Here is a 26,215-nt window from a genome sequence, read left to right as displayed (position 1 = left end):
TATGTTGGAAATCGTTTATTTAAACAGTTAGTATGTTGTATAATAAGAAGAATCTCCGTAGACGCTGTATATTTCATTTAAATAGAACTCCCATCCGGTTTGTTTTGGATTGGTTCCCATCGAGAGCGTGCTGTTAATGTCCAAATAATTTACAGCGGATGAGGTGTTTGTTTCTGAGTTATTTGGTGTCCAAGTGATGTTCTGAAGAACGTTCAGGGGATCAGACGATGTGGGATCGCTAAAATATATATTAAAAAGACAAAAATTAGTTTTTGTGATAGCGCTACTTAAATGAAAACGTTAACAATCAATTATCATTATAATTAGAAAACATTTAGGACTGTTTTTGAATAAGCGTTTGTTAGAAACATTTTTTAATTTATTTTTTGTTTTAAAAACTTACCCAGTTTTGGCAAAGTTTGTCCAGAGAGTTATTATTCTTTGCCTTGTAAGTTGATCTTCATCGGTAGCATATTCATCGTTTGAAGTGACGAATATATAGTTTACGTCTTCAGCGTGCGCAACGCCTATAATAAAAATATACAGGGTGACGCACCTCATTCGCCTCGGTTAATTATACGAAAACGGAAAGACGCAGAAACAAATTTTTTTATGGGTATATGTAGAGAGACAATGTGCATAATTTAAAATTATTTTAAAATGTACAGGGTGTGTCAGAACTAAGATCCATACCAAAAGTTATATTTTTTCTTATAGAACACCCGGTATTTTATTTCATTTTTTGATTCTTGGGCATAAAATAAGGCATTTATTATAAGGGTTTAATATGTTTAAATGCTTTGGTTTTTGATATATTTAAAGATATTTAAATATGCATGCTATAATAAAAAAAATTGTCGACACCCTGTACGTTACTTCTCAAAGTCAATTCTTGTGCTGCCTTTGAAGCCAGAGAAATAAACTTTACCAAAAAAATGTATTGCTTTCTTAAATGTATACAGGGGTATCAAAAATTGCTGGTTTATTTTAAATATTTATTACATATAAAAAAACTTTGTTATTTCAAATACAACAATATGTATTTTTTTTAAATAACTCGAAGCAGATTTAAATGCTCTTTCAAACATCTTTCCGTTTTCGTATAATCAACCGAGGCGAATGAGGTGCGCCACCCTGTATAATCATAGGTAAATTGAATCTCTATACGGGGTGATTCTCCGAGTAAAACATTTCTGTCGACTTAGCGAAAAACAACAACATACCTGCGTCAGTCCTATTTGGACTACCCAAGTTACCCGCATACGAGAATTCGTAATAATAAACATCGTTATGCTGGGACATAAGGTCGACAGTTTCTCGAATTGGTCTATCAAACTGATCCACTGTTGCAAACTAAAATAAACGTCTAATTAATTTAAACAAAGCACATTTAATAGCAGAAATCAAGTAATTTACGTTAGCTATGGCTTCTGATTGGACAGCAATGGGGAGAATGCCGAAAAAATAATTTCTTACGATGGTCCCTGCTGACGTTCTATACAAGAAGCTAGAAGTCAGGTCGTAGGGGGCCAGTCTCCAAAGTTCTACTTCGAATTGGCTGGCAATTATATTGACTAAAACTAAAGAAATATCTTTGTAGAATATAGAATGAGTGGGGGTTATAGTGACCGCGACATTAAAGATCTTTTGTGTTCCTCTTTCTTGAGTTATAACTCATAATACATGGGGATTTACCTGTTGTATAAGGGAATAAGTTATTTCCTATCCTCCTCTGACAACAATATGTTCCTCTACCGGGTGCGTCTCAAAAGTGGCTCACCCCTATAACTTCTTTATTTTTTTAGTTAAAAAAAACGAGATTTGGTATGTTAGTATATGACATAAATTAGGATTGATTGACGTATTCAATCGAGACAGCGACGCGTTGTTGCGCGCCGTTTTAACAAAATAAAGTTTTAAACCTCCCGTCATTTCGTTAATAATTATCGTATCGTGTTGATTTTTTAATTAAAAATTAGTGAAACAAACAGGTTAGTTGTTAGATTTCTTTCTGGTGTATGTGAAGTGAAGAAAAGCGTTTAACTAGTACTTGTGGACAATTTCGTCAAATAAACCGCCGGACATAATTATCGGGACAAGCAAAATTTTAGGGTAAATTTAAAGTTGAATATCTCTTGAACTAAAAAAGATTTTTGGATGCGGTTTGGACCAGCTCTTAGATGCATATATTGTGATTAAGATGCTACGTGGTTTTCGAAAATATATTCAGTGAATTCTCGTATACAGGGTGTTTTATAAGAGTGTGAAAATTTGGTTAAGAATCTTTTTTAACGCAAATTTACAATTTTTAAAAAATCAAAATCGACTTTATTTAATATTAAATATATTTTTTGAACATTCTGTATACATCGGTCCAAATTTCTGTACAGCTAGTTTAAGATACACGCTATAACAATACATTATGGGCCTATGTAAAATGTACAATGCCTTTTGCACCATTTAGGACCAAATGTATTACTGTTGTTTAGTCCCGCAATTTTGCGGATCCGCGGGATTGATTGCTTTAATCCCGCGGGTTTGCGGGATTGAGATTTTGGTGCGGGATTGCATTCCCTGTTCATGAGTCTTTAGCGCTTCCGACAAGCCTAAATAACTGGATTATTTTTTATATTTTCGATTTGTTTACATTGCCCGAGTATATTATAACTTTGAGATAAAAATCTCTGTTATAAATTTTAAAACTGATAAATATGAATACTATCATTTAATTAGTTATACATTTAGTTACAACATATTCAAAATTTAGGTCTATCGGTTTATGCTAGCAGTAATAACGAGTATAAATTAAAAAAAAAATGGTCAGTACAACGCTCGTTTTTAGCGCACGTTCAGCTTTGGTTTAAGTTTTAGCGCTATTTTTACAGAAAATAAATTCTAAACTTTGATCAAATGACAAGAACATTATCATTGCCGATATCTCCTGGTTATAATGTAGTTCTTTTTTCAAAATATTGCATTGTTTTAGCTTAAAAAAACTTGAATTATGCGGCTTTTTTGCGAGAACTACCGGCGCTGCGTTAATAAAGAGATATGGCTATGTACGTCAATCGAAAGACAGTATTTGCGATAGACTTTTGTTTACACGGAGTATAGAAAATTTTATAGACAATCCAGTTATTTAGGCTTGTCGGAAGCTCTAAAGACTCATGAGTATTTCTATGCAAAAATCAGCACGATACGATCATTATTAACGAAATGACGGCAGTTTTAAAATTATTTATTTTGTTAAATCGGCGCGCAGCAAAGCGTCGATGTCTCGCTTGCCTACTGGGCAAGCCAAGTTGTGCAATCCAGACGCTCAATTGTTTTCGGTCACTTCCTGTTTCACCGGAAATGACTACAACTTTTGATTTTTAAATGTCAGCCTCGGTATTTTTTTACTTTATTCGATAGAAAATAGCACTCTGGATAGAATGACATATCATATGTCAACTTTTGACATTTTCGCATATGGTTTATTTAAAATTATAACTTGAGGTTCCTAACGAAAATTTGACTCGAAATACCAAGTGTGTGGTATCAAATTGTTCGTAAAAAAATGCTTTTTCCAAATATGCTAACGAGTCGCCCTCGTTCCATTTGAAAAAATTGAGAAATGATTAAGAATACGATTTGAGCATTTTCTAACTGGCCAGAACAAGACACTAAAAACATTAGACGGTCAAATCTATTTTTTCAAGGCTCCTTGATTAAGAATTAGTGTTTTTAATATAGCCATAGCACTCTAGATTGAAATTTAAAATACGATTTCTTATTAAGTGAGAATGAATTCTTCATACTGAATTTTATTCAGAATGTAATTTTTTTTGCGCTTCCGTCATACACCTACACCCTTTCACGGTTGGGGTTTAGTCCTTGGAGTCGTGCCTTTCACAGTCCAGGAGCTTATCTCTCTCCAGATCTTTTATCAAGAAATTTTTATCTACTGTTATGAAAATTATTCTTACATGTATTGGTTATGTTTTCCATTTCGAAAGAATTGAATCCGACTATAACAGGTACCGTGTTGTAATCTCCATTTAAGAGTTTTTCGTAAGATCTGCCAGTTACAATAGCTCCATCAATGTCCGGTTCGATAACGACAGCGAATGGAAGGCCAGCTACAATACCTCCCGCTGCCTCAATCTGTGAAAATATAAGAACATTAAGGGTGTATTCCCTGTTGCTTACCTTGGTTATGGTTTTATGTTCCGTTTCTATCGGTTTCCTGACAGTTTTCTTATTACGGAACACGGTTCCTAAAAAATCAGTTATAACAGTCACCAAACTAACCAGCGCTAGAAGGCTGTTTTTTCTGGTTTTGTTTGTCAATCAATGTAATTTATGTGACAGAAATCAAGCAAGTATTGGAAGTTCGAGCGAAATTCTCATTTAATTTCTAAAATTTGTAATAATATTTTGTATTTACATCTAAAAGCAATGGAGGTAGGCAGTAAAGGTAAATAATTTTCATTAACTAAATAGAATTACTTTTTAGGACCATTTAAACTTATCATGCAGCTATTGTTTCTTAAAGTCAGGAATATTTAAAGAAAACATGAAAAACAAGACAACAAGTAATCGTGAATGTTTTCTAAGCTATAAAAATATAAATATAGATTAGATTTCTTTATTTATTATTGATCTGTTTTACTATTGGACCTGCAAATCTTCACTTGAGCTGTCTAACGAGTTTAGCAGTTTATTAATAAAGTACTTTTCAATATTAAACTCCATTGAAAAGAAGAAGCAAACGTAAAAGCAGAGAATAGGTACATTTTTCTTCTTCTTCTTCTTTGTCTGCTTATCCATTAATGGATGTTTGCGACCACATTTTCCATGGCTTCCCTATCTCTGGCTGTGTGGATCAAAGTCTGTATGTTACTAATGCCTGTCCACTGTCTTATGCTCCGCAGCCACGACATTTTTTTCCGTCTCAAACCTCTTCTGCCCTCGATCTTGCCCTCGATAATCAACTGGAGAAATGTGTATTTATGGTTTGGTATAATACATAAACGGTCAATGTTAGATATAGAGTGTTTAATATCAAAATTCATAAAATTTTACAGAGAATTTAAGTATGCAATAAAAAATGAGGGCACCCGTTTAAAATAAGAAAGTTGCTGTCAACTTTCGGTATTTTCGAAAGTGGCCCAATATTGAAAATATTTTTAATCGATAGATCTCGTTGTGAAACTATGATGTGCAAAAAATGTCCGAACTAGATGTTGTAGTTCTCTAACAAATTCTAATGCACGCTCAGCCTGGGACACCCTGTATACTTTTTTTGTGGCATAAACGCATTGCCTGGAAACTTATATGGTGAAATTTTGATAAAATAATTTAGTACTCACTAAAAACACGGTATGTCGCTAGTGGTGGGAAAATAATTTTCAGAGGTTACTAGTTTATTTGGTTGCCTGTGACAGTGCCTTCTATTAAAAGATCAGCCTGCGGGCGAGATTTATGACGTCACGCTAGTTAGATATAACGGATTAATAAATATGTTGTAGAATACATGGAAAACATAATTATTCCTCAGATTTTTGGTTTGTATTTTAAAAATGATATAGTTTAAATGAAATATACATAATATACAGTTAATAACTACAACATATATACCTATTTATAGTAATAAATACTTTGGCAAATAAACTATGAACCATACAAATGCAGCAAATCTTTTTACAATGTACAAATAATGTATAGGTACATAAGATAATGGGTAAAATGTAAATATATTTTAAATTTTGGGGTTTGAAAATCGATCTAATTTAACAAAAACATTTAATATCTACTAATAGTGATGTATTATTATTTGCATTCACAAAATTTATATGTATATTTTGCAAGTATCAATGTTCGAAAAATTATATTTACAAATAATACAATATTATCTAAAAAGGCGTCAGCGATGGCTATGAAATGAAGATCGCTGGCATTTTATATGTTAAATTATTCTAAAATTTTTGATTTTCTTGGGATTTTTAGGTTCGGGAAAAACGCTGATTAAGTTTTCATTTGGGTTTTCATTATTTTTATTTGGTTAAAAAAAAACGTTTCGGCTAACTATAGCCTTCACAGTGTTGTGTCATATGAGAAAAATAGTGTCGAATATAATCCAAAAAATTACATATACAATATAATTCACACCTCATAATGTTTACTGCAATTAATAAACTAATATAAACTTATCAAAAGATGACCACATATTTTTAAAATTATTATTCTTAACACTAAAATTATCTACATTGACTATGGAGTACGCAGTAAACATTATGTGCGTGGTGTGAATATTTTATATGCAATTTTTGGATTATATTCGACACTATTTTTTCATATGACACAACACTGATGGAGGCTATAATGTTAGCCGAACCGTTTTTTTTAAACCAAATAAAAATAATGAAAAACCAAATGAAAAATCAATCAGCGTTTTCCCGAACCTAAATTCCAAGAAAATCAAAAAAATTTAGAATATTTAGAATCAAGGTTCAAGAATATCAAATTTTTCAAGATTGTAAAATTCTAGTTAATTATTTTATGTGTACAGTTATTTAGGGAATGTCATCGATGTTCATTTCAAGCCAACTAGACGCCGATTTTTTCGATGATACGGTATAATTCTTACGTAAAATGTAAATAACATTAGACCAATTAAAACAAAGAAATATGAATTTCTTAGTATTTTTAGTAATACCTTTATTCTTAAAACTTAATTTTGTATTATGCAAATATACCAATTTTATTGTTATTTTATTCATATTGTATTCAGCCATCACTTAAATATTTGATATTAATTTGGTATTATAAATAATCAATACTATTCATTAAAAATTACGGAACAAATATATGTTATGCTTAACATACATTATATATTATCAAACAAAAACACATTCTTCTTTTAAACTGTATCAGTCTTGTCTTTACAAAAATCTTTTTTCAAATTTGAACTCAAAATAATAATCTTTTTCATGATCTCTAATACACATATTCTTTATTTTTCCCTAGTTCATAATACCTACTTACGTGTTTGAATCTATCGAAGCTGAACCAGCAACACTTGGAGTGGAGATTCCACAATATGAATAAAATAAACATAATTGTCCAGTTTTCATTAATACCATCATGGGAGAATATTATTTTTAAATTTATTAAAGATATTTTCAATAAAATTCTCTTGATTTATAACTCGTACCCACTTTTCTTGCTCTTCCGGACACTTTAGGCTGCCTAGTATAATAACTATCCTTTCCACCAGGAGCACAACAAAGATGAGGCATAGCACCAATAACACACTCCACTTAAGCTTTATTGATGAATTGTTAGAGTCTTAAAAAACACACACAAAAATCAAGATAAATAAAAAATTTATGGGCACTTTTAGGTTAAATCACTTGCACAACGTGTAATTTTTAAAATTTCTATTTTTTATGCGAAACCGAGAGTGACCATATATCTGGTAGTAGTTTATGTCACTTCAACACCAAAATAATTAGTTTTTTGCACTACAATAATAAATAATACCAAAAATCAAAGAGTTAAAACCAAAAATCAACCGACAAAATATGAAACGGAATCTAACCCAATATCTAAGTATGTACAGCTGATGAAGTAAACAAAAGTCCGCCCGTAGGCTGATCTTTTAATAGAAGGCACTGCCTGTGATATGAATATACAGGGTGTTTCCTAATTAATCTAAAAAATAAAAAATCGTTAGAAAACGGGTTAAGGCGGACTCTTAATAAGTATATTTATTTTTTTCTCGCCAACCGTTTGATGAACAAGAAAAACTCAAAAGATCAATTTTGTTGAAAAAGGATGGCCAGTTAAGAAAAAAATATATTTTCTTTAAAAAAGCAGTAGTGTACCATTTATGTTAAGCAAAATATCGATTTTTTTTTAATTTTTAACACCCTGTAGATCAGAAAGGAAGTACTTGAGACCCAATGGTTATATAAAAATTATTTTAAGAACACATGAGGAATCACACCACAATTTTTTAGACTAATTAGAAAACACCCTGTATATTGTCAACTTGACAATGATTGTTGATAAATCAAAACATACCTTTTCTGTGAAAAACGCCCGATTTTTGCAGGAAAAATTTTGGTTTTTATTGAATTTGGGTCTGCGTCTGCAAATACCGGTATGTTTTTTAATATTCTATCTATCTAAATTTTAAATATCATAGTCAGAAATAGTTTTATTATTTATTAACTGTAAAAATGGTATACTTATAAGTTTTATAAAATATTGTGATTTACTTTCTACCTTGTAGTCAAAATTTATATTTAATAAACTGTAAAATATATATATTCTTATGTTTTATTAAAGTTACTCTGATATACTAATATATCAGTGTAACTTTAAAACTAAATCCTTTGAAATCAAATATAAACAAAAAATATTTACAGCAGAAAAGGCGAAGGCGCTGGGTTAAACGTAGTCTCCACTAAAAACACGGAGGGGCGCTTTGACCCAAAATTTTACTATTAAGTTTCATATCTATCTTAATAGAAGATTATTTTCTTTTATCTATGCATAAACGGTAGTGTCTTTTTTATGTCAACTTAAAATTCTGATTTTTTTATAGCTTCAAGGGAATGTAGACCTCACTGAATTACACGTTGGTAGACCTGAGTATACGGTTTTTTAATTTCAACTCAATATCGCGATAAATAGCAACTCAATATCTCGATCCTAAAAGGGTTACGATTTTTCCTTTTGAGGTACGGAACTCTAAAAACGAGTGAAGATTTTTTTATAAATAAATTTTACTCACCAATGTCGTTAGTGTATTTTCAGCGGATTTTAGTTCTTTGTAGTCAACTTCGCGAAGCTGTTCCACTAAGTAAGTGGAATTGTCAGTAATGATGCCCAACGATGTTCCTAATTTAAAAGCCTTAACGCTTGCGTTTCGAGCTAAGGTCCAAAGGCACAACACAGTGCCGCTCTGCATGATCGCATTCTGATACAAATCTAAAATGAGAAGTTATTAATAAATAAGAGAAGACCTTTATTATTAAAGGAAGATATATAGAGAGAAATTAAAATTATTAATTATTATAAAAATACATTTCTAATAGTATTTATAAATCATGTAAAATTGAAGGAATAATAAAAGAAGAAACTACGATCGAGCTGATTTGTGAGTTGTGTAGGATATAGCCTGAATTGTGTGGATCGTAGATTTTAATTACATTCCATTTTTCCAACTTCCAGCCGATGATACCAATAACCTACAGCTTTGAGCGATACCTCACTGTAGTATTGAGCAACAGAAATGTTTGTCAGTAGTTACGGTGATTACCCCGCCTTCTATACATTCTACATTCTACTTTCTACAGTCTACCTTCTACATTCTATATTCTACAGTCTACTCTCTACACTCTACACTCTACATTCCACACTCTGCACTCTATATTCTACACTCTACACTATACACTCTACAGTCTACATTCCACACTTTACATTATACACTCTACATTCTACACTCTACTTTCTACACTCCACACTCTACACTCTACATTCCACACTCTACACTCTATATTCTACACTCTACACTATACACTCTACATTCTACACCCTACATTCTACGCCCTACACTCTACACTCTAATTCTACATTCTACACTATACACTCTATGTTCTACACTCTAATTCTACGCTCTACATTCTACACTCTACATTCTACGCCCTACACTCTACACTCTACATCCTACATCATTGTGGAGAGTGATAATTTAATAATTATTTTGCTGATCTGATTTTCTATTCAGGATAAAACTCTCGATTTGATAATTATTTTTTAAATCACTTTGAGTATGCCCCCTCCAAACAGTTCATCAATCAGAAAGCAAGGGATGGCAAGTAAAATGGATAAAAAATCGAGATTTTTAATGAAAATAATATCAAATTATTAAGTAATCAGTCATGGAAAATTAACATGAACACAAGTAAAGAAAAAAGTATAGGAAACTTAAATTTGACATCAAGCAACACAATATACTTAACAGAATTTCAAAAAAATATTAAATAATAACTTGCCAATTATTGTTGGTCAATTATTGAAAAAATAAATGCTACTTACCACTTGTATTGCTATTAGTTAATATGTAAGAAACAGATGCAGCACCAGCACTCTCTCCGAAAATTGTTACTTTATCTGGATCCCCTCCGAAATATTCGATATTATTTTGCACCCATTTGAGTGCCAGTATTTGATCTTTTATTCCTAAGTTGCCAGGAAGAGCCGTATCTTCAGTACTAAGTAACATAAATTGTAAGTAAGTTTAATACATATATTACTTTAGAAAAAACAATATATAGAATAACTAAAATAAAGAGCGAAGAATTCTTAACTTTATTTTATAGTACAAGTTCTCCCAAATTAGAGAATGATCATTGGGATCTTGGAAATTATAAGAGATAAAAAGAAAGTCAAAAATTATTTTTTGACTTCCTTCTTAACTTTCCTACTGCAAAGTTAAGAAATAGGTATTTATGTAACAAGTTGCAAAAAATGTGGTTTAAGCACGGGACGCAAAATTGTCGAATTCTTAAAACACTCTTTTCGCAACGAATTTCAAAGAAGATTTTTTAAGAAAGCGGATAATTTGAGATTTTCATACTATTATTATTATTTATTTTTAAACATTTTTTAAAATGTTCTGGTAATCGGTTTCTAAGGCATTGTTTATAGAGTGTCTAGCCCTAGCAGTCAACTATTAAGCTTGACCAATCAGGTTGGTTAGCGTGGTCATTTGAAGGGTAATTCATTTGTGTTTGTCAAAAACTCTAACGTGATTGGTCGGGCTTAATAGTTGCCTGCTAGGGCTAGACACAAGTATTGTTTATGCATTGTTTAATGACAAATTTTTTTTTTGATTTTTTTTAATGACAAATTTTATTTTTCTGTACAGGTTCAAACGTCGCCGTATTTCCTACAAAGTTTTGTGAAAAAATGAGTGATAATGACGAGTCTTTGGATATTCAACAAGCTGCTGAAACTGCGCTATCCACGTTGGTGCCCGAGAAGTCGAACAACTTATGCGAGACCACCTACAACAACTTAGCTGGGTCAAAGAAAAGCATGTTGAGAATTTCACAGAAAAGGCATTGCTAGCCTATTTCCTGAAGTTATCCACTACCTTAAAGCCGTCAACTCTGTGGAGTAAATATTCGATGCTCCGCACCATGATTTACCTGAACAGAAACGTAGATATTAGCAAATTCACAAACCTTATTGCATTTTTAAAAATAAAAGCTTCCGGATATGAGGCAAAGAAATCAAAAGTATTTACAAAACTGGAAATAGAACGCTTTATGAAAGAAGCCGATGACAAAGAATTCCTGTTAGCTAAAGTTGTCTTAATCGTTGGAGTATTTGCATGGGCGCCGGACAGGGGTGGCAAGAGGGGGTATTTGCCCCCCCCCTCCTGGATTACTGAAACAATAAAAATAAAAGCTATCTTCTTACATCCGTCTGTAACAAAATAATCATTATTATAAAATTGTTAGGTGTTACCTGTAAAATAATAAAAAAATGTAGTAATTATTGGGAAAACTGGAAATCGTCCGATTTTCACCAAAACTGGTATACACACTATTTTGAGGTCGTAGATTACGAAACTTTTTTTTTCTTGGCGGTCTCTTACCGTTTTTCAGAAAAAACGGAAAATTATTTCAACATTGAATTTTTCTTTATTTCGGCCCTATAAAGTAATAATTTCACTATAGTTTCATTATATTATAGTTTATCTAAAAGCCACACTTGATTGGGGATAGAAAAGTGTCCAACATTTTACTGAAAAAACACTTTTCTTAACAAAATAGCAAAGAAAATTGAGACCAGATGGAAGTTTGATATTTGATATATCCTTCTTTCTCTCTCCTATGTAATAAGAGAGACAAATATATTCTAGACCTAATCTAGAAATTTGAACATTTACAACGTTGCCATATCTTCTATTTTTTCGGGTGATTAGGGATTTTAAATAAATTACCTATTATGAGATCGACAATAATTAAATATATACCTATATCGACAAAATTACGCGGAAGAGTTTTGATTGCATTGGTTTTAACTTCTTTGCGGAGGGGGTTAATCTTTTTTTAGTTAATCTAATAATATAACAACAAAAGATTAACACCCTCTGCATGGAAGTTGTAACCAATGCAATCAAAACTCTTTCGTGCAACTTCGTGGGTATAAATAGTCAGATCTCGTTGGTAAAATAGCAGTTATGGGAAGGAGCCGTTCTTCTGGCGACCGCCTTTCGTAATTCCAGAATGAGCGAAAAAAACACGCTAAATTTAGGTTTAGCATTGGCAACGTTGCTTTAAATGCCAGAAACACATAAGCTTACTTCGGGTTTCTCTTATTACCGATTCTGAACCGTCCTAGAGCTGTGATGCGTATGCGCAGAAGGAAATATGAAGACACTATTTCATTTGCGCATGCGCTGCAGAGTTCTTGGACGGTTCAGAATCGGTAATAACAAGAACCCGAACAAAGCTGTAACCTAACATTTTCAGATTGTTTACAAATTTATTTTTGCAAATTTTCCTCTATTATGCATTGTATTGTATTTTACTAAGAGTGAGTCCCAGGTGGGACCCTCCACTGACGCCTCGAGGGCCTATTGTGGCTCAGTTTCTACAAGCTCTTTAATAGAAAAAGAGCATTAAAGTTCGCCCTCAAGATTATGCATAGAATTGGTTAAAAAAGTAACAGAAAATAGCAAAAACATTATTGATTATTGAATACCTAACAAAATATGTGCTAGAAAACCTTAAAAATATGAGAATTAAGAAAAAATCGATATTGAAATTATTTTCCGTTTCTCTGAAAAACGGTAAGAGACCGCCAAGAACAAAGTTCAGATTCGTAATCTACGACTTCAAAATAGGGTGTATACCAATTTTGGTGAAAATCGGACGATTTCCAGTTTTCCCAATAATTTATTTTTAATAATTAATATCAATTTTTTATTCATTTTTACCTTTGAATAAGAAGACTAAGGAAGGAGCATAATGCTATCCATATGCTATCCATGTATTCATGCATGGTGGGCGGAAAAGCCACCATAAAAGCTCTCTAGGGTGGGGATCCTTGACAGTTCTGTTTGACGATTCATTTGACACATTTGAATTTGATTTGAAATTTTGTGGATTTGTCAGTCTTTACGGAGCTTATTTTATGTTATTTATTATTTATTCTACTACTGATAGTTGTATAAAGGTAGTAAATCTAGATGGAAATTGTGGCAGAACTTAAATTAACAGTGACACTATTGCGATTTATCGAAAAAGACTCTAAAATAGTTGGTTGTGTAGCGTGCGGTAGATCTCGGCAAAAACTGAGTGAAATAATGGAACAACTTTTCGCTAGTAAGTGACTATATAATATACATACGTGTAGTAAACCGATCATTTATGAAATTCACTTAAATTAACTAAATTATATATTTTTCTTGCATTTTAGCTTTTATTTATTACTTGTCAAAGATTAGATGTCAAAGAATTTAGATACGTTAATTTGACTTACCTGCTTCAGTAGCGTATCGGATGTTTGTGTTAATAAATACTTATTATAACTTATCTATTTTTATTAGAATTATATATTTTTATAACAATTTTAATAACTACCAACATTTATTCACAACGTAAAATAAAACAACAAATTATTGAGTCTACCCCACGTCTACCCTACACCATAGTTTTACATTTTTTAAATAAAATTAGAACGGCACTGATAAACCGGAATTTAAGTCGGCCATATTTGAGGCCCATCGCGGTGTACCTAAGATTTTTGATATGCTCCTTCCTTAGTCTTCTTATTCAAAGATTTTTACCTTTCCCCCCTAAATTTCATTCTTCCGGCGCTCATGAGTATTTGGAGCATGTAGGAGGGAAGAAATCACGTTTTTGAACGCAGATGCCATTAAAGATTGTCAGTCATTTATTAGTGTGAAGATTCCGAATACAAAAACTCATTTTCCAAGAGTGTTTACGATTACTGAGGGACCAATAGATGGTATCAATTTCTTACATGTATTTTGTAAGTATGCAAAACTTTGACCACTCAATGTGACGATTTTTCTTGACGTATCGAAAAAATCAATGCCGTGCCCTGCCAGTTGGAATCAATACAATTGGGAGTATGCCAAAAAAGATAGCGGAATTTCTTGGACTCTCCAACGCCATTGAATACACTGGTCATTGTTTCCGGTGCAGCTCTGCAACAATGCTGGCAGATTCAGGAGCGGACATAACAGTTTTAAAGCGACATGGAGGTTGGCGATCAAGCTCGGTTGCTGAAGGTTACGTTGAAAATTCAATTGAACAGAAAACCAAAACAGAAATAGCAAAAAGAATCATGGGACAGAAAGATACGCCAAATAAGAAATTAAAAGCAGATCACGTAGATTCTTAATTTTAGGATTTTACAATATTATAGTAGGTCTAACTGGTCTTTACAAAATGCATAAACTCTGCAGGGCAATAAGTTGTTAAATTCTATGACATTTGCCTAGTAAAAATCTAGAATACCTGGAAAGAATCTTTACTTCATCTTATATTTTTAGAAATACTTAGGGCTCGAATACACTGACGACCAGGTCGCACCGGCCAGGCCGCAGCTACCTCTAAAACCATTAAATCAAATGATATAGCGCACACTAACGTCCTGGCCGTCCGTTGGTCGTTGCGACCAGACGACTGCACGGAAATATTATTATTTTCTGCCGCTTGTTGCCGGTTTTCTTCCAAATTAATAATTTTTCAGTTTTTTAATCCCTCAAATTCAAGGCACAATATTTTATTTTCTATAAGATATAGTGTTTTAGTGTAGTTTTTGCACACGTGCAGAAAATCCAAAGAAATAATATACAGACTGGATCAAAGGTAAACTTAAATCTAATCCCTTTTTTTTATCAAGGGTCGATTCTAGTAAAAACTCAAAACATTTTTATATGACATACCTTCTCTATTTATGGTTGGTATGATACCTGTTATTATACCTTTGAGTTTCGATGTTTAAAAAATAAAAAAAAATGATATTTAAAGTTTTTCTACAACCACTTGTTTTTTTTATTAAATTAGTTTTTTTAGTTTTTTTTATTAAATTAGTTTTTTAGTAGAGGACAACTGTATTTTAAATATGATATTTAATTTAACGTTTTTCAAACAGGGTTCATTAGACTATATTTCTACTAGGTACATTATTTTGAAAAAAAAATAAGAAAGTAACTTAAACATTCATAAAAATAGAAGTAATTACTGTTGTAGATTCTTCGTTATATTATAAACATTGAAATAACTGGAAGCTAAACTTTCTACCTGCTTATATTTAGAGCCAGTGTCTGACGATCTTCTTTTACGATGGCCCTAATATGTTTACTTCTAAAGTCGATAAGGGCGCCATATCAGTAGAAAAAAGAAACAGAATATCTCCCTTTTTGTCGGTCGCGCGTACACAATGCTTTGTGTTTGTTGCGAATAGCAACTTCGCTTTTTAGTTAACTCGGATATTTGAACATTTCTGAAACAATATTTTCTAATTGGTAAAACGTAAAAAATCGTTAGATTTGACAACTCTGTTGAAACTGGTCGTTCATCTGGCCGCAGCTAAAAACGCAATGCCTCCGGCCAGCCTGGTCGTCAGTGAGTTCGAGCCCTTTAAGGTGTACGCGCACTGAATCGGTACCAGTCCGGCGAGAAACGGCGAAGGCGGTGACTCGACTATCGTAGATAGGTAGAGGTAGGAATCTGGCCTCTACAGGCCGAAATGTTTTAGTGGACGCCGGCGCCGTCTATATGTACGATGGTCGCAGTCGCTTTTGCTGGTCGGTCCGATCCGATGCAGTGCGCGCCCTCCTTAAGGTGTACGCGCACTGAATCGGTACCAGTCCATGGTACAAAGAATACAAGGTGTGATATTGCGCAGGTTGGTCGCTACGTCACAGGTGATAACAGGCGCTATTGGTCAGCACGCTCCGCGCGCCAGTTCAAATCGTCAAGATATTGTTATAAACCTGTTTTTTTGTTTATATACCGTCATTGAATTATCGCTAAGCAAGTTACTGTGGAGCAGTGCGTAAGGAGTTGGGCTAGGAAGCGAGAGACCGGAGTTCGAATCTCGGCCGGGACATAACTTTTTATTTATTTTTTTAAATACTGTTGTATTCTATAGTTTATTTTTGTAGTATAAAAAAAGAACTATTTATTCTGTTATTTTTTCATCTCCGGTATTAATATAAATTGACTGTTGGTACAATACCTCATTTAATATAAAATAATATTCTACTTTTTGAAATGTATCAGGCCCTAATTGTACCTAAAAGTAATATATTTTTAATGATATACTATATTGTAAACTATTTAATATTTCAGTCACTTAAAAAGTTAATTTGCATTGAATAATTGCCTACCATTAAAGGAAATTTGAGCTATATAATCGTTGATGGGCATATTCTGGGTATGCAAATACTTCCTCTAAATTTTGGGTTTCGTTCAACCGATTTATTCTCAAAACCTGAAACATCTACATATAAAAAGAAGCACAGGTCACTAATTATCATAAACTTCACCCTTGGAATTACTTCTATCACAATTACAATACATTCATCTGCATTGGCATTTTCTACTTTTCTATGGGAAACAATAAAATTCCCAACATTTTTTAAATGATGTAACAATTCCTCTTGTGGTTACTTTTCCATATATATCCTCATCTCTGTCCTCATGTGAAATCAGAGGCAATGCACATGAAAATTATTTACCATAAACATCGCAAACTAAAAACCTAATAAACAATTTTATAGGTACCGAATATAGAAATAAATTTAGTATTCTTACCTATTATGGTCCAAAGTCCAAAGCCATGTTAATAGATAATTATTATTTTTAAATATATTTTTTTGGAACTTCTGGTTTTAGTAATTATTAAATTAAACGAACTAAAAAGTCTTAAAAATAAACAATTCTTAACCATAACCAGAGCCATAACCCCAAAAAATGCAGATCTCCTGTCAACTTTCTTTATTTTTTATTTATTCCTCATTTTCCTAGTGACGTCACAGGTGGTATGCGCGAACTGAACGAAATTGGAGCCGCTATCGATCATACCTTGTATTCTTTGTACCATGGTACCAGTCCGGCGAGAAACGGCGAAAGCGGTGACTCGACTATCGTAGATAGGTAGAGGTAGGAATCTGGCCTCTACAGGCCGAAATGTTTTAGTGGACGCCGGCGCCGTCTATATGTACGATGGTCGCAGTCGCTCTTGCTGGTCGGTCCGATCCGATGCAGTGCGCGCCCTCCTTAAGGTGTACGCGCACTGAATCGGTACCAGTCCGGCGATAAACGGCGAAGGCGGTGACTCGACTATCGTAGATAGGTAGAGGTAGGAATCTGGCCTCTACAGGCCGAATGTTTTAGTGGACGCCGGCGCCGTCTATATGTACGATGGTCGCAGTCGCTTTTGCTGGTCGGTCCGATCCGATGCAGTGCGCGCCCTCCTTAAGGTGTACGCGCACTGAATCGGTACCAGTCCGGCGAGAAACGGCGAGGGCGGTGACTCGACTATCGTAGATAGGTAGAGGTAGGAATCTGGCCTCTACAGGCCGAAATGTTTTAATGGACGCCGGCGCCGTCTATATGTACGATGGTCGCAGTCGCTTTTGCTGGTCGGTCCGATCCGATGCAGTGCGCGCCCTCCTTAAGGTGTACGCGCACTGAATCGGTACCAGTCCGGCGAGAAACGGCGAAGGCGGTGACTCGACTATCGTAGATAGGTAGAGGTAGGAATCTGGCCTCTACAGGCCGAAATGTTTTAAAGGACGCCGGCGCCGTCTATATGTACGATGGTCGCAGTCGCTTTTGCTGGTCGATCCGATGCAGTGCGCGCCCTCCCTTAGTCTTTACCTGAGGAATCCGAAAACACCCAATCGGTAGTTGAAAATTACGAACACAATATCTTTTTCAAGCAGGTAATCGGGAGTACCGGAACTATTTGTAGATCCAGAAACAAAAGCACCTCCATAGATATAGACCATAACAGGAAGACTTGAATTTAGCTGAAAAAAAAACAAGTTATTCCTTAAAGTTCAATGTCAATTGTGGATGATTTCTTACATATTGAATATGGAGCAATAGTTTTTTTGGCATGAGAAAGGATCGACTTTTTCTATTTTATATTATAATATTTGCATTTAATATTAAAACAGAAAGATTAACTAACATTAAATATATTTTTAATATATTTAATATACCTACAAGGAGTCTTAGTACTCTAGTTTCAATATTATTCAATGAAAGTATTAAAAGATTATTTATTAAAGTACTATTTTAAATTCTTTAAACTATTTCTTAGTTTCACGTCCCCATAACTCTATTGTTTGAATGTTTGTATTAAACAGACGGATTACTAATATTTTTTTAAAGTTTAGTTGGAATAACAACTATAATAATGATTATATTAAACAAAACGACAGCTACTATTTAGTTAGAAATAAAACGTGTGTTTAGACATCGCATCGGCTAAAATATAATTTTTATTTAATTTTACGTTATTATAGGGTGATTTTTTACCAGTTTGGTTCTGTTATAACAGGGCGCTCAGAAAAAAAATCCATATCAGATTTCTGTTTGCAATTTTTACTCTATGTTCAGATTTTTTTCTTCATTTTTACCCTATTTTTACTGTAATAAGTGGTATATATTTCTTCGTTTTTTAATAGTTTTTTTTTTAAATAAATTTTAATATTATTTATTGTTTTCTATACGTACATTGGTGGTATAAACGTTGATATAAAGACAGTCTTCTGAACCGACTACTTCTGAGTCAGATATCTGAGTACATTGGCTGGGTTCGCTGGTGGCGTTTAAAACATCTGTCCATGCATCGTTCTCCACTGGCGACTAATAAAATTAAAAACGATAAAAAAGTATATTTTACTGCAAAAATTATTAAGCTACTGCAAATCTTAAGTCTCCTATCGGTGGCTGCGCGTAGGGTATTCCTCTATATGCGTAGTACGTTACATTTTCTGATACAGTTTGGTTGACTATCCCGCGTACGCTTCCATCTGGAATGGTTACCACTGGACTATATTCCTACAGACAATAAAATAGGATCAGGAACAATTGCGGCTCCAGATTCAACAATCACAAAACATCCCCCTTTAGAACTTCGTCTGTCATGTTAAAAATGAAAGTAAATAATAAAGCGCCTCTCGTGTTTGTTCGCACTCAAAAAATTTCAATTAATGCCTGTATATATTTTTAATATATTTTTTAAATTTTCATTTTTTTAATTGTAAAGTAATATATTACATTTAAATGGAATATATTACATAACAATTATGTCAATTACAGGATTACAAGCTTGTTTTATAACATTTTTTAAATACAACGAATTATAAAATTTCAATATATGTATATTTGTCGTAGGTATGAAAAAAGTAAAATATAAAATGGACAAACGCTTACTTACATTGCAATAAAACTTCCACTTTTAGTTTTGCAATCCAAACGCAATATTTCTATTTCAAAAATAAAAATATCCGACAACACTAAAATCACTGAAACTTCCGCGGCTGACAACGAAAACTGAAAAATATAACGGCACTTTTTGTTTTGGACCTGTATATCAACATTACGCTATACTATTATGTGTTTGTTGTTGAAATAATATAAAATATCTAATTAAACTTGTAAATTTTAATATTTTAACATGATTTTAACCATTGCCTGGAAGCTTATATGTTGAAATTTTGATAAAATAATTTAGTACTCACTAAAAACACGGTACGTCGCTAGTGGTAGGAAAAATAATTTTTAGAGGTTACTCGTTTATTTGGTTGCCTGTGATATGCATATACAGGGTGTTTCCTAATTAATCTAAAAAATAAAAAATCTAAAAAATAAAAAACTAAAAACGGCTGAAGGCGGGCTCTTAATAAGTATATTTATTTTTTTCTCGGCAACCGTTTGATGAACAAGAAAAACTCAAAAAACCAATTTTGTTGAAAAAGGATGGCCAGTCAAGAAAAAAATATATTTTCTTTAAAAAAGCAGTAGTGTACCATTTATGTTAAGCAAAATATCGATTTTTTTTTAATTTTTAACACCCCGTAGATCAGAAAGGAAGTACTTTAGATCCAATGGTTATATAAAAAATGTTTTAAGAACACATGAGGAATCACACCACAATTTTTTAGACTAATTAGAAAACACCCTGTATATTGTCAACTTGACAATGATTGTTGATAAATCAAAAAATACCTTTTCTGTGAAAAAAGCCCGATTTTCGCAGGAAAAATTTTGGTTTTTATTGAATTTGGGCCTGCGTCTGCAAATACCGGTATGTTTTTTAATATTCTATCTATCTAAATTTTAAATATCATAGTCAGAAATAGTTTTATTATTTATTAACTGTAAAAATGGTATACTTATAAGTTTTATCAAATATTGTAATTTACTTTCTACCTTGTAGTCAAAATTTATATTTAATAAACTGTAAAATATATATATTCTTATGTTTTATTAAAGTTACGCTGATATACTAATATATCAGTGTAACTTTAAAACTAAATCCTTTGAAATCAAATATAAACATAAAAAATATTTACAGCAGGAAAGGCGAAGGCGCCGGGTTAAACGTAGTCTCTACTAAGAACACGGAGGGGCGCTTTGACCCAAAATTTTACTATTAAGTTTCATATCTATCTTAATAGAAGATTATATTCTTTTATCTATGGATTTTAACTACTTTTAACAATAACTAACTTTTTGTTATCAAGATGACATTTTAGACGGCAACTGACATATATGTCCAAATATTTGAATCTTCTATATGTATGTAATATAATTTAAATTACTATAATGCAACTTTATACTAAGAAAACATTTATACATTCACAAAATACAACAATACAAAGTACAATAATATAGTTTGAAAACAATGAATATTGAATTCAAATTGAAAAAGTTAAGCGCCTTGTGTCAAAATTAGATGATTAAATTTTCGCAATTTTTACACCATTTGATGACCGGTGGCGCCTCTAGTGTTTGTTCGGGCGGTTAGGCTTTTACTCCCGATTATGGCCATTAAAGAAAAAGTTCTAAAGGGGGATGTTTTTTGTTGAACAATAACTAATTTTTTCAAACGTCAAAAAATATTCATTTTTGCAACGTGATTGACAATATAAAAACGTCATTTTAACGCCTAGGCATCAGAGATTAGGTACCATTTTTAACAATACTTTTTTACCTTTTTGATAAATTTTCAGGTAAATGAGATTACGATGCGTATCTTAAATTGCAACTTTTTCTCAATCACCCTGTATCATGAAAGTTAAAAAGGCCATCACAATTTTGTTCATGGCATTTTTGGTTTCACAAAAAATAAAAGGCTCAACTTTCGTTTAGCTGAAATCTGTTATATAAAAAATAACTTTATATATGCGTTCTAGAAGGCGTTAGGAGTACAAAATACAAAAATTTTCCTGCGGAAATGCGTCATTTTCATTTTTCGGACTTTAGTATAGCCGAAATCTGTTACATCAAAACTAGTCTTCGGGGCGTGTTTTAGACATTTTTCTAAATATAAAACACAAAAAAGTGTATGCGGAAATTTTTTATTTTTATTTTACATAAAAAAATGCTTTGACTTTAGAATAGCCGAAATCAGTTACATGAAAAATGAAAAAATTCCTGCGGAAATGTGTCAATGTCATTTTGTGCTCTTTGTTTTTTATACGTTTTTCAGTTTAGAAGCTTACGGGACCCGGGAGCGAATAGGGATGCTGGGTGGGGTAAAACATCTTTCGGAGGAATAATAATTCTTGTAGAATAGATAATATAGGTTCTTGTGAACTATAAGTACCTCGGAATATTGCACTTATTCTTGTTTTTTTTCTTAAAGCTTTAAGTAAATAGGGCTGATTCAAAACAAAAAATCATTGGATCATGCAGTTTTCTTTAATATTTTAATAATTAACTGTGATTTTGCAAAAATATTAGATTGGTAAGCATTTGGGTTGCTTTTCTTTGTGGAGGGTGTTAAGCTGTGGTTTTTATATTTTAATAACTGTGATTTTGCAAAAATATTATTAGATTGGTTAGGATTTGGGTTGCTTTGGTTAACTTTTCTTTGTGGAGGGTGTTAAGCTGTGGTTTTTATATTTTAATAATTAACTGTGATTTTGTAAAAATATTATTAGATTAGTTAGCATTTTAGACACTTTTAAATTATTATTTTTGGTTCAAAAGTGATAAAAAGATAATTTTTTATTTATTTATGCTTACAAAAATGGAAAATGAAAATCAAGCATTTCCGCAGGAAATTTTTTGTTTTCCTGAGTTTGTAAACGCTTCTAAAAGGCAAAAATATATTTATTTTTTATATAACTGATTTCAGCTATTCTAAAGTCTATTAAATTTCCTCAAAAAATAGACACAGTTTAATTCCGCAGGAAAATTTTTATTTTCCTCAATTCGTGAATGCTTCTAAAAGGCAAAAATATATTTGTTTTTTATATAGCTGATTTCAGCTATTCTAAAGTCTAATAAATTTCCATATAAAGTGAAAACAGCTTATTTCCGCAGGAAAATTTTTATGTTTATATGTTCAGAAAAATATTAAAAATAAAACGCAAAATGTATTTTTTATAGCAGATTTCAGTTATTCTAAAGTGCGAAATTTGGAAATTTTTGTTTCCGCAGGAAAATTTGTCTTTTCCGTGTTTCACAGTAGCCTTTTAAAGACAAAATTTTTTTAACTGATTTCACCTTAACTGATTTCAACTAAACGAAAGTTGACCCAAATAAAAAAAAGTAACCCCAGATTCGTGAAAAGGTTCTATCTTTATCAGTAAGCGAGGTAACCCTTAATTTTTGATTAATGTCAGAAAGAAAAAAAAAATAAGTACCTACAATTAAATCAATTAATAAATTAATTAATTTAAAACTTACTTCAGAATTGACAGCATAATTCTTACAAATAAATGCTACAGTAAGGCATATTTTAAAAATATCCACTGAACTCATTATACGGCGTTTACATAAACCAATATGCAACTGAAAAATATAAATTACATCTAATTTATATATAAACATCCTCGTATTACAAAAGGGCTTTTAAAAGATACATAAGATTTATTTCTAAATCTTTAATAAATAAATTTATCAATTTTCAAGTTCGTTTAAAAAAATAAATATACAAGGTGTAAAAGGATAAGTTCTGTCGATTTTTTTCTGTCTCATCGGACAGATTTTGGTTCAATTTGTAAAACAAATTACAAATTTTTAAAATTTTGGTATCCACGTTTGGGGTTGGCTTTTTAGATGAGTTAAACTACTGTAGCGAGCATAGTTTTAATCACCGGTTTTGCTAGTGGGTTCATAATTATTGAGGCTGTTTCGGCTATAACGAAGTTTTTATAGGTATATAATTATAATTTTAGAAGATTTTCATAAAATATTTAATCACTAGTTGACTAAAAAAAGTATACCATTAATATTGCAAATTATATTTTATCCTCTCATAGTATATGTCTCTTTAATTTTTTGATAATGTTTTGTTTACTCACTTTGTTTACTCACTTGTTTCGTCGAACTGCTGGAATCCATTTTTGCTTTTGATCAAATCGGTGTGAGAAACTATGAAGCAATAAAAAGTTGTTTCGTAAGAGTTGCATATCCGGGAAAGTTGAGTTATTGAATGTTATTGCACCCAACAACGCCCTAATTAAGGTAGTATCAGACACAGCTACTTTTGTTGCGCAACTTTTTTGCAGCCGCTGCAAAAGTTGCATACAGTGTTCATACACCAGCAGAAAGTAGTCTAAAACGCGCAGTTTTTATGCAGTAGCTGCATAAAAAAGTTGCAGGTCGACACTACATGCTTTTTATATGTTCACACCAAGGCGCCACTTTTGCAACATATTTTGGTAGCCGCAGCCTTGGAGGGGCAACATTCAACAGTACACCATCCGCAGCTGAAGGTATCGTGTATGTCTTTTTGGAAGAGTAAACCGGATTTGGAACTTTCCATTTTTAAACGTTCTTTCGAATATTGTGCACGCAACGTGTGAATTTTCTTTTTTATGTCTTCATCGGGCATATGTAATTCAGAAGAAATTTCCAAAATAGCGGCTCGTCTTTTCGTTTGGTTGTGATAGAATGGGCTTTTTACGTTCCATAAATACTCCCTTGCTTCTACCGCTTCTATTAAACATATTACTTGTTCTCTGTTCCAAATCGCTTGTTTCGACTTCGACGACATCGCAATTTGTCGGTTAATTCTTTACTAAATACCTACATATAAATCCTGGAGTTAACTGAACAAAAGTGTATACATTTCGGGTATACCAACAGAATACTGCACCGATGTCCGCAGTAAAAGTTTCAACTGATTAGTAATCTTTTGCTGCACTTGCAACCTTCCTCAACAACTGTTCACACACGGCTATTTCTTAAACTGCGCGCAACAAAAAAGTAGCCTACGCAACCAAGCTGCGATCGCAACGTTGCAGGTTGCCTAGGTATTCACACTTGCAGCAGATCAAGTTGCGCAGTTTTTTAATGTGCTGCGCAACAAAAGTAGCTATGTCTGTAGTATCAGACTTTACGCTCTCCTTTACGCGTTAATATTTTTTCGGCAATTTTATTAACATTTGAAATTGTCACAACACGACACCTAGTTCGAATTCTTTTTCACTTATTATTCGCAATTGTTGGTGCAATTATTGTACCTGGCCACGACACTATATTATCATAGTAGAAGGAAACTAGTAGCTTTACTCCTTGTCAAATCCTTTGTTCTTTTTCTGCCACTTTATATATGACCTTGTTCTCGCGTCTATAACTAGGCAAAGTATAGTCGTAGCACTCGCCATAGTTTCACAGAGATGTATATATTCACAGAGAAAATATGAGTTCACAATAAAATAAAATAAAAAAATTGATCATCGAGTAAAAATTTGCTTGAAAACAGAATATTTTCACATTTCGTGTAAGTAACAATTTTTCTGTATCCGAAACTCTTCTGATGGGAAGAAATGCGAAAAAATATATAATGACATATTTTTATATTATCTATTTTAAAGATTATCTACAACTTTTTTTTAATTTAAAACAAGTTTAATTTTAACATTAATGTGTTTGTTTTGTAGTAATATATTGGTTAGGTGATTTTCATTGGATAACTAATACACTGAACAACACATTGTACTAAATAATAAAATATGGTAATTAAACTTCAATAATAATTGCTAATAAACATTACAGAAATTTCAAAAGAGAAAAGAAGCAAGAACAATGAGAAATAGCATCACTACTTTCTCACGTAATAAAAGAATAATTTTTTGATATCTCATAGATATATTCTTTGATGTCTCAAAAGAACCGGGTATTTCCGGTTCTGAACCCTAGTTACCATATTCAAAAACATAATTATTATGAAATTATGTTTTTGAACTAAAAATTTCCAGATTTCTTTTCAAAAAAAAAAATTGCGCAGAGAAATCTTCATATTTCTGGATCAAAATATACTATGTACCCCTAAAAATATTTGCACTTTTTTAAGGCTCACCCTGTATAGGGCGATTCAAGGTTATGCTACGTTATAGCGTTTCCGGAACCGGAGCTGTTTTTCGGAACCGGTAATTTCGGTACCATGCCTCTAAGGAACAGGAATTTCCAGTTTTTTTTCGGTACTTTCGGTACTAACAAATTTTTGTCAATGATGGTGCAGTTCGTTAAACAACAAACAAGGGATGGTTGTCAAAAGTAAAATCGATAAAAAATTGAGGTTTAAATGAAAATAATATCAAATTATTAAGTAGTAATCAGTCTTGAGAAAATTAACTTGAACACAAACATGATCATAAATGACTCTCAAAAAAAATTTAAAGTACATTTCTTTGAATTATTACTACAACCAATAGCAGTACACAGTAAGGCATTCATTTTTTGTCAATCCGTCTCTGTGCTGGGACGCAATGCTCGAACCTCGCAGGTCGACGGACGGAACTCAACTGAAACGCTCTGCAATCTGCCGATATTCGACAGATTGTAGAAACTGGCAGAAAATATTTGGGAGAGTGCAACTACTCTTTTCTTTCTACTATGACTATATCCAGGGATCATCTGTTATGTCCACATCACAGGTCGTTCAAGTTTTCGATATTCTTCTTTCCTCCTAT

At 32.5% G+C, this 26,215-nt stretch overlaps 1 protein-coding gene across 1 annotated transcript; it reads right to left on the bottom strand.

The window, feature by feature from the left end:
* On the bottom strand, nt 1–23,087 carry LOC115888839 (venom carboxylesterase-6-like). Its single transcript, XM_030908696.1, has 11 exons — nt 22,983–23,087; nt 18,984–19,121; nt 18,795–18,926; nt 17,931–18,082; nt 10,093–10,268; nt 8,786–8,982; nt 3,969–4,146; nt 1,417–1,580; nt 1,224–1,353; nt 404–527; nt 1–238 (listed from the first exon to the last, which is right to left on the bottom strand). Exons 1-11 carry the CDS (start codon nt 23,055–23,057, stop codon nt 28–30), a joined length of 1,677 nt encoding a protein of 558 aa, XP_030764556.1. The 5' UTR covers nt 23,058–23,087; the 3' UTR covers nt 1–27.
* Between the last annotated feature and the right edge of the window lie 3,128 nt (nt 23,088–26,215).

This window comes from Sitophilus oryzae, unplaced genomic scaffold (assembly GCF_002938485.1).
Source record: "Sitophilus oryzae breed Bouriz unplaced genomic scaffold, Soryzae_2.0 scaffold_808_pilon_pilon, whole genome shotgun sequence".
Lineage (NCBI taxonomy): Eukaryota > Metazoa > Arthropoda > Insecta > Coleoptera > Curculionidae > Sitophilus > Sitophilus oryzae.
Note: the sequence above shows the minus strand (reverse complement) of the source record. Positions and strands in the feature narration are given on the sequence as shown.

Bases quoted from the DNA above. Each gene is read 5' to 3' on its own strand.
- LOC115888839 (XM_030908696.1), bottom strand. From the start codon at position 23,057: ATGAGTTCAGTGGATATTTTTAAAATATGCCTTACTGTAGCATTTATT. The intron at 1,354-1,416 runs GTAAATTACTTG...CGTTTATTTTAG, and splicing joins AATCAGAAGCCATAGCTAAC to TTTGCAACAGTGGATCAGTT. The intron at 239-403 runs GTAAGTTTTTAA...TATATATTTTAG, and splicing joins ACAAACTTTGCCAAAACTGG to CGATCCCACATCGTCTGATC.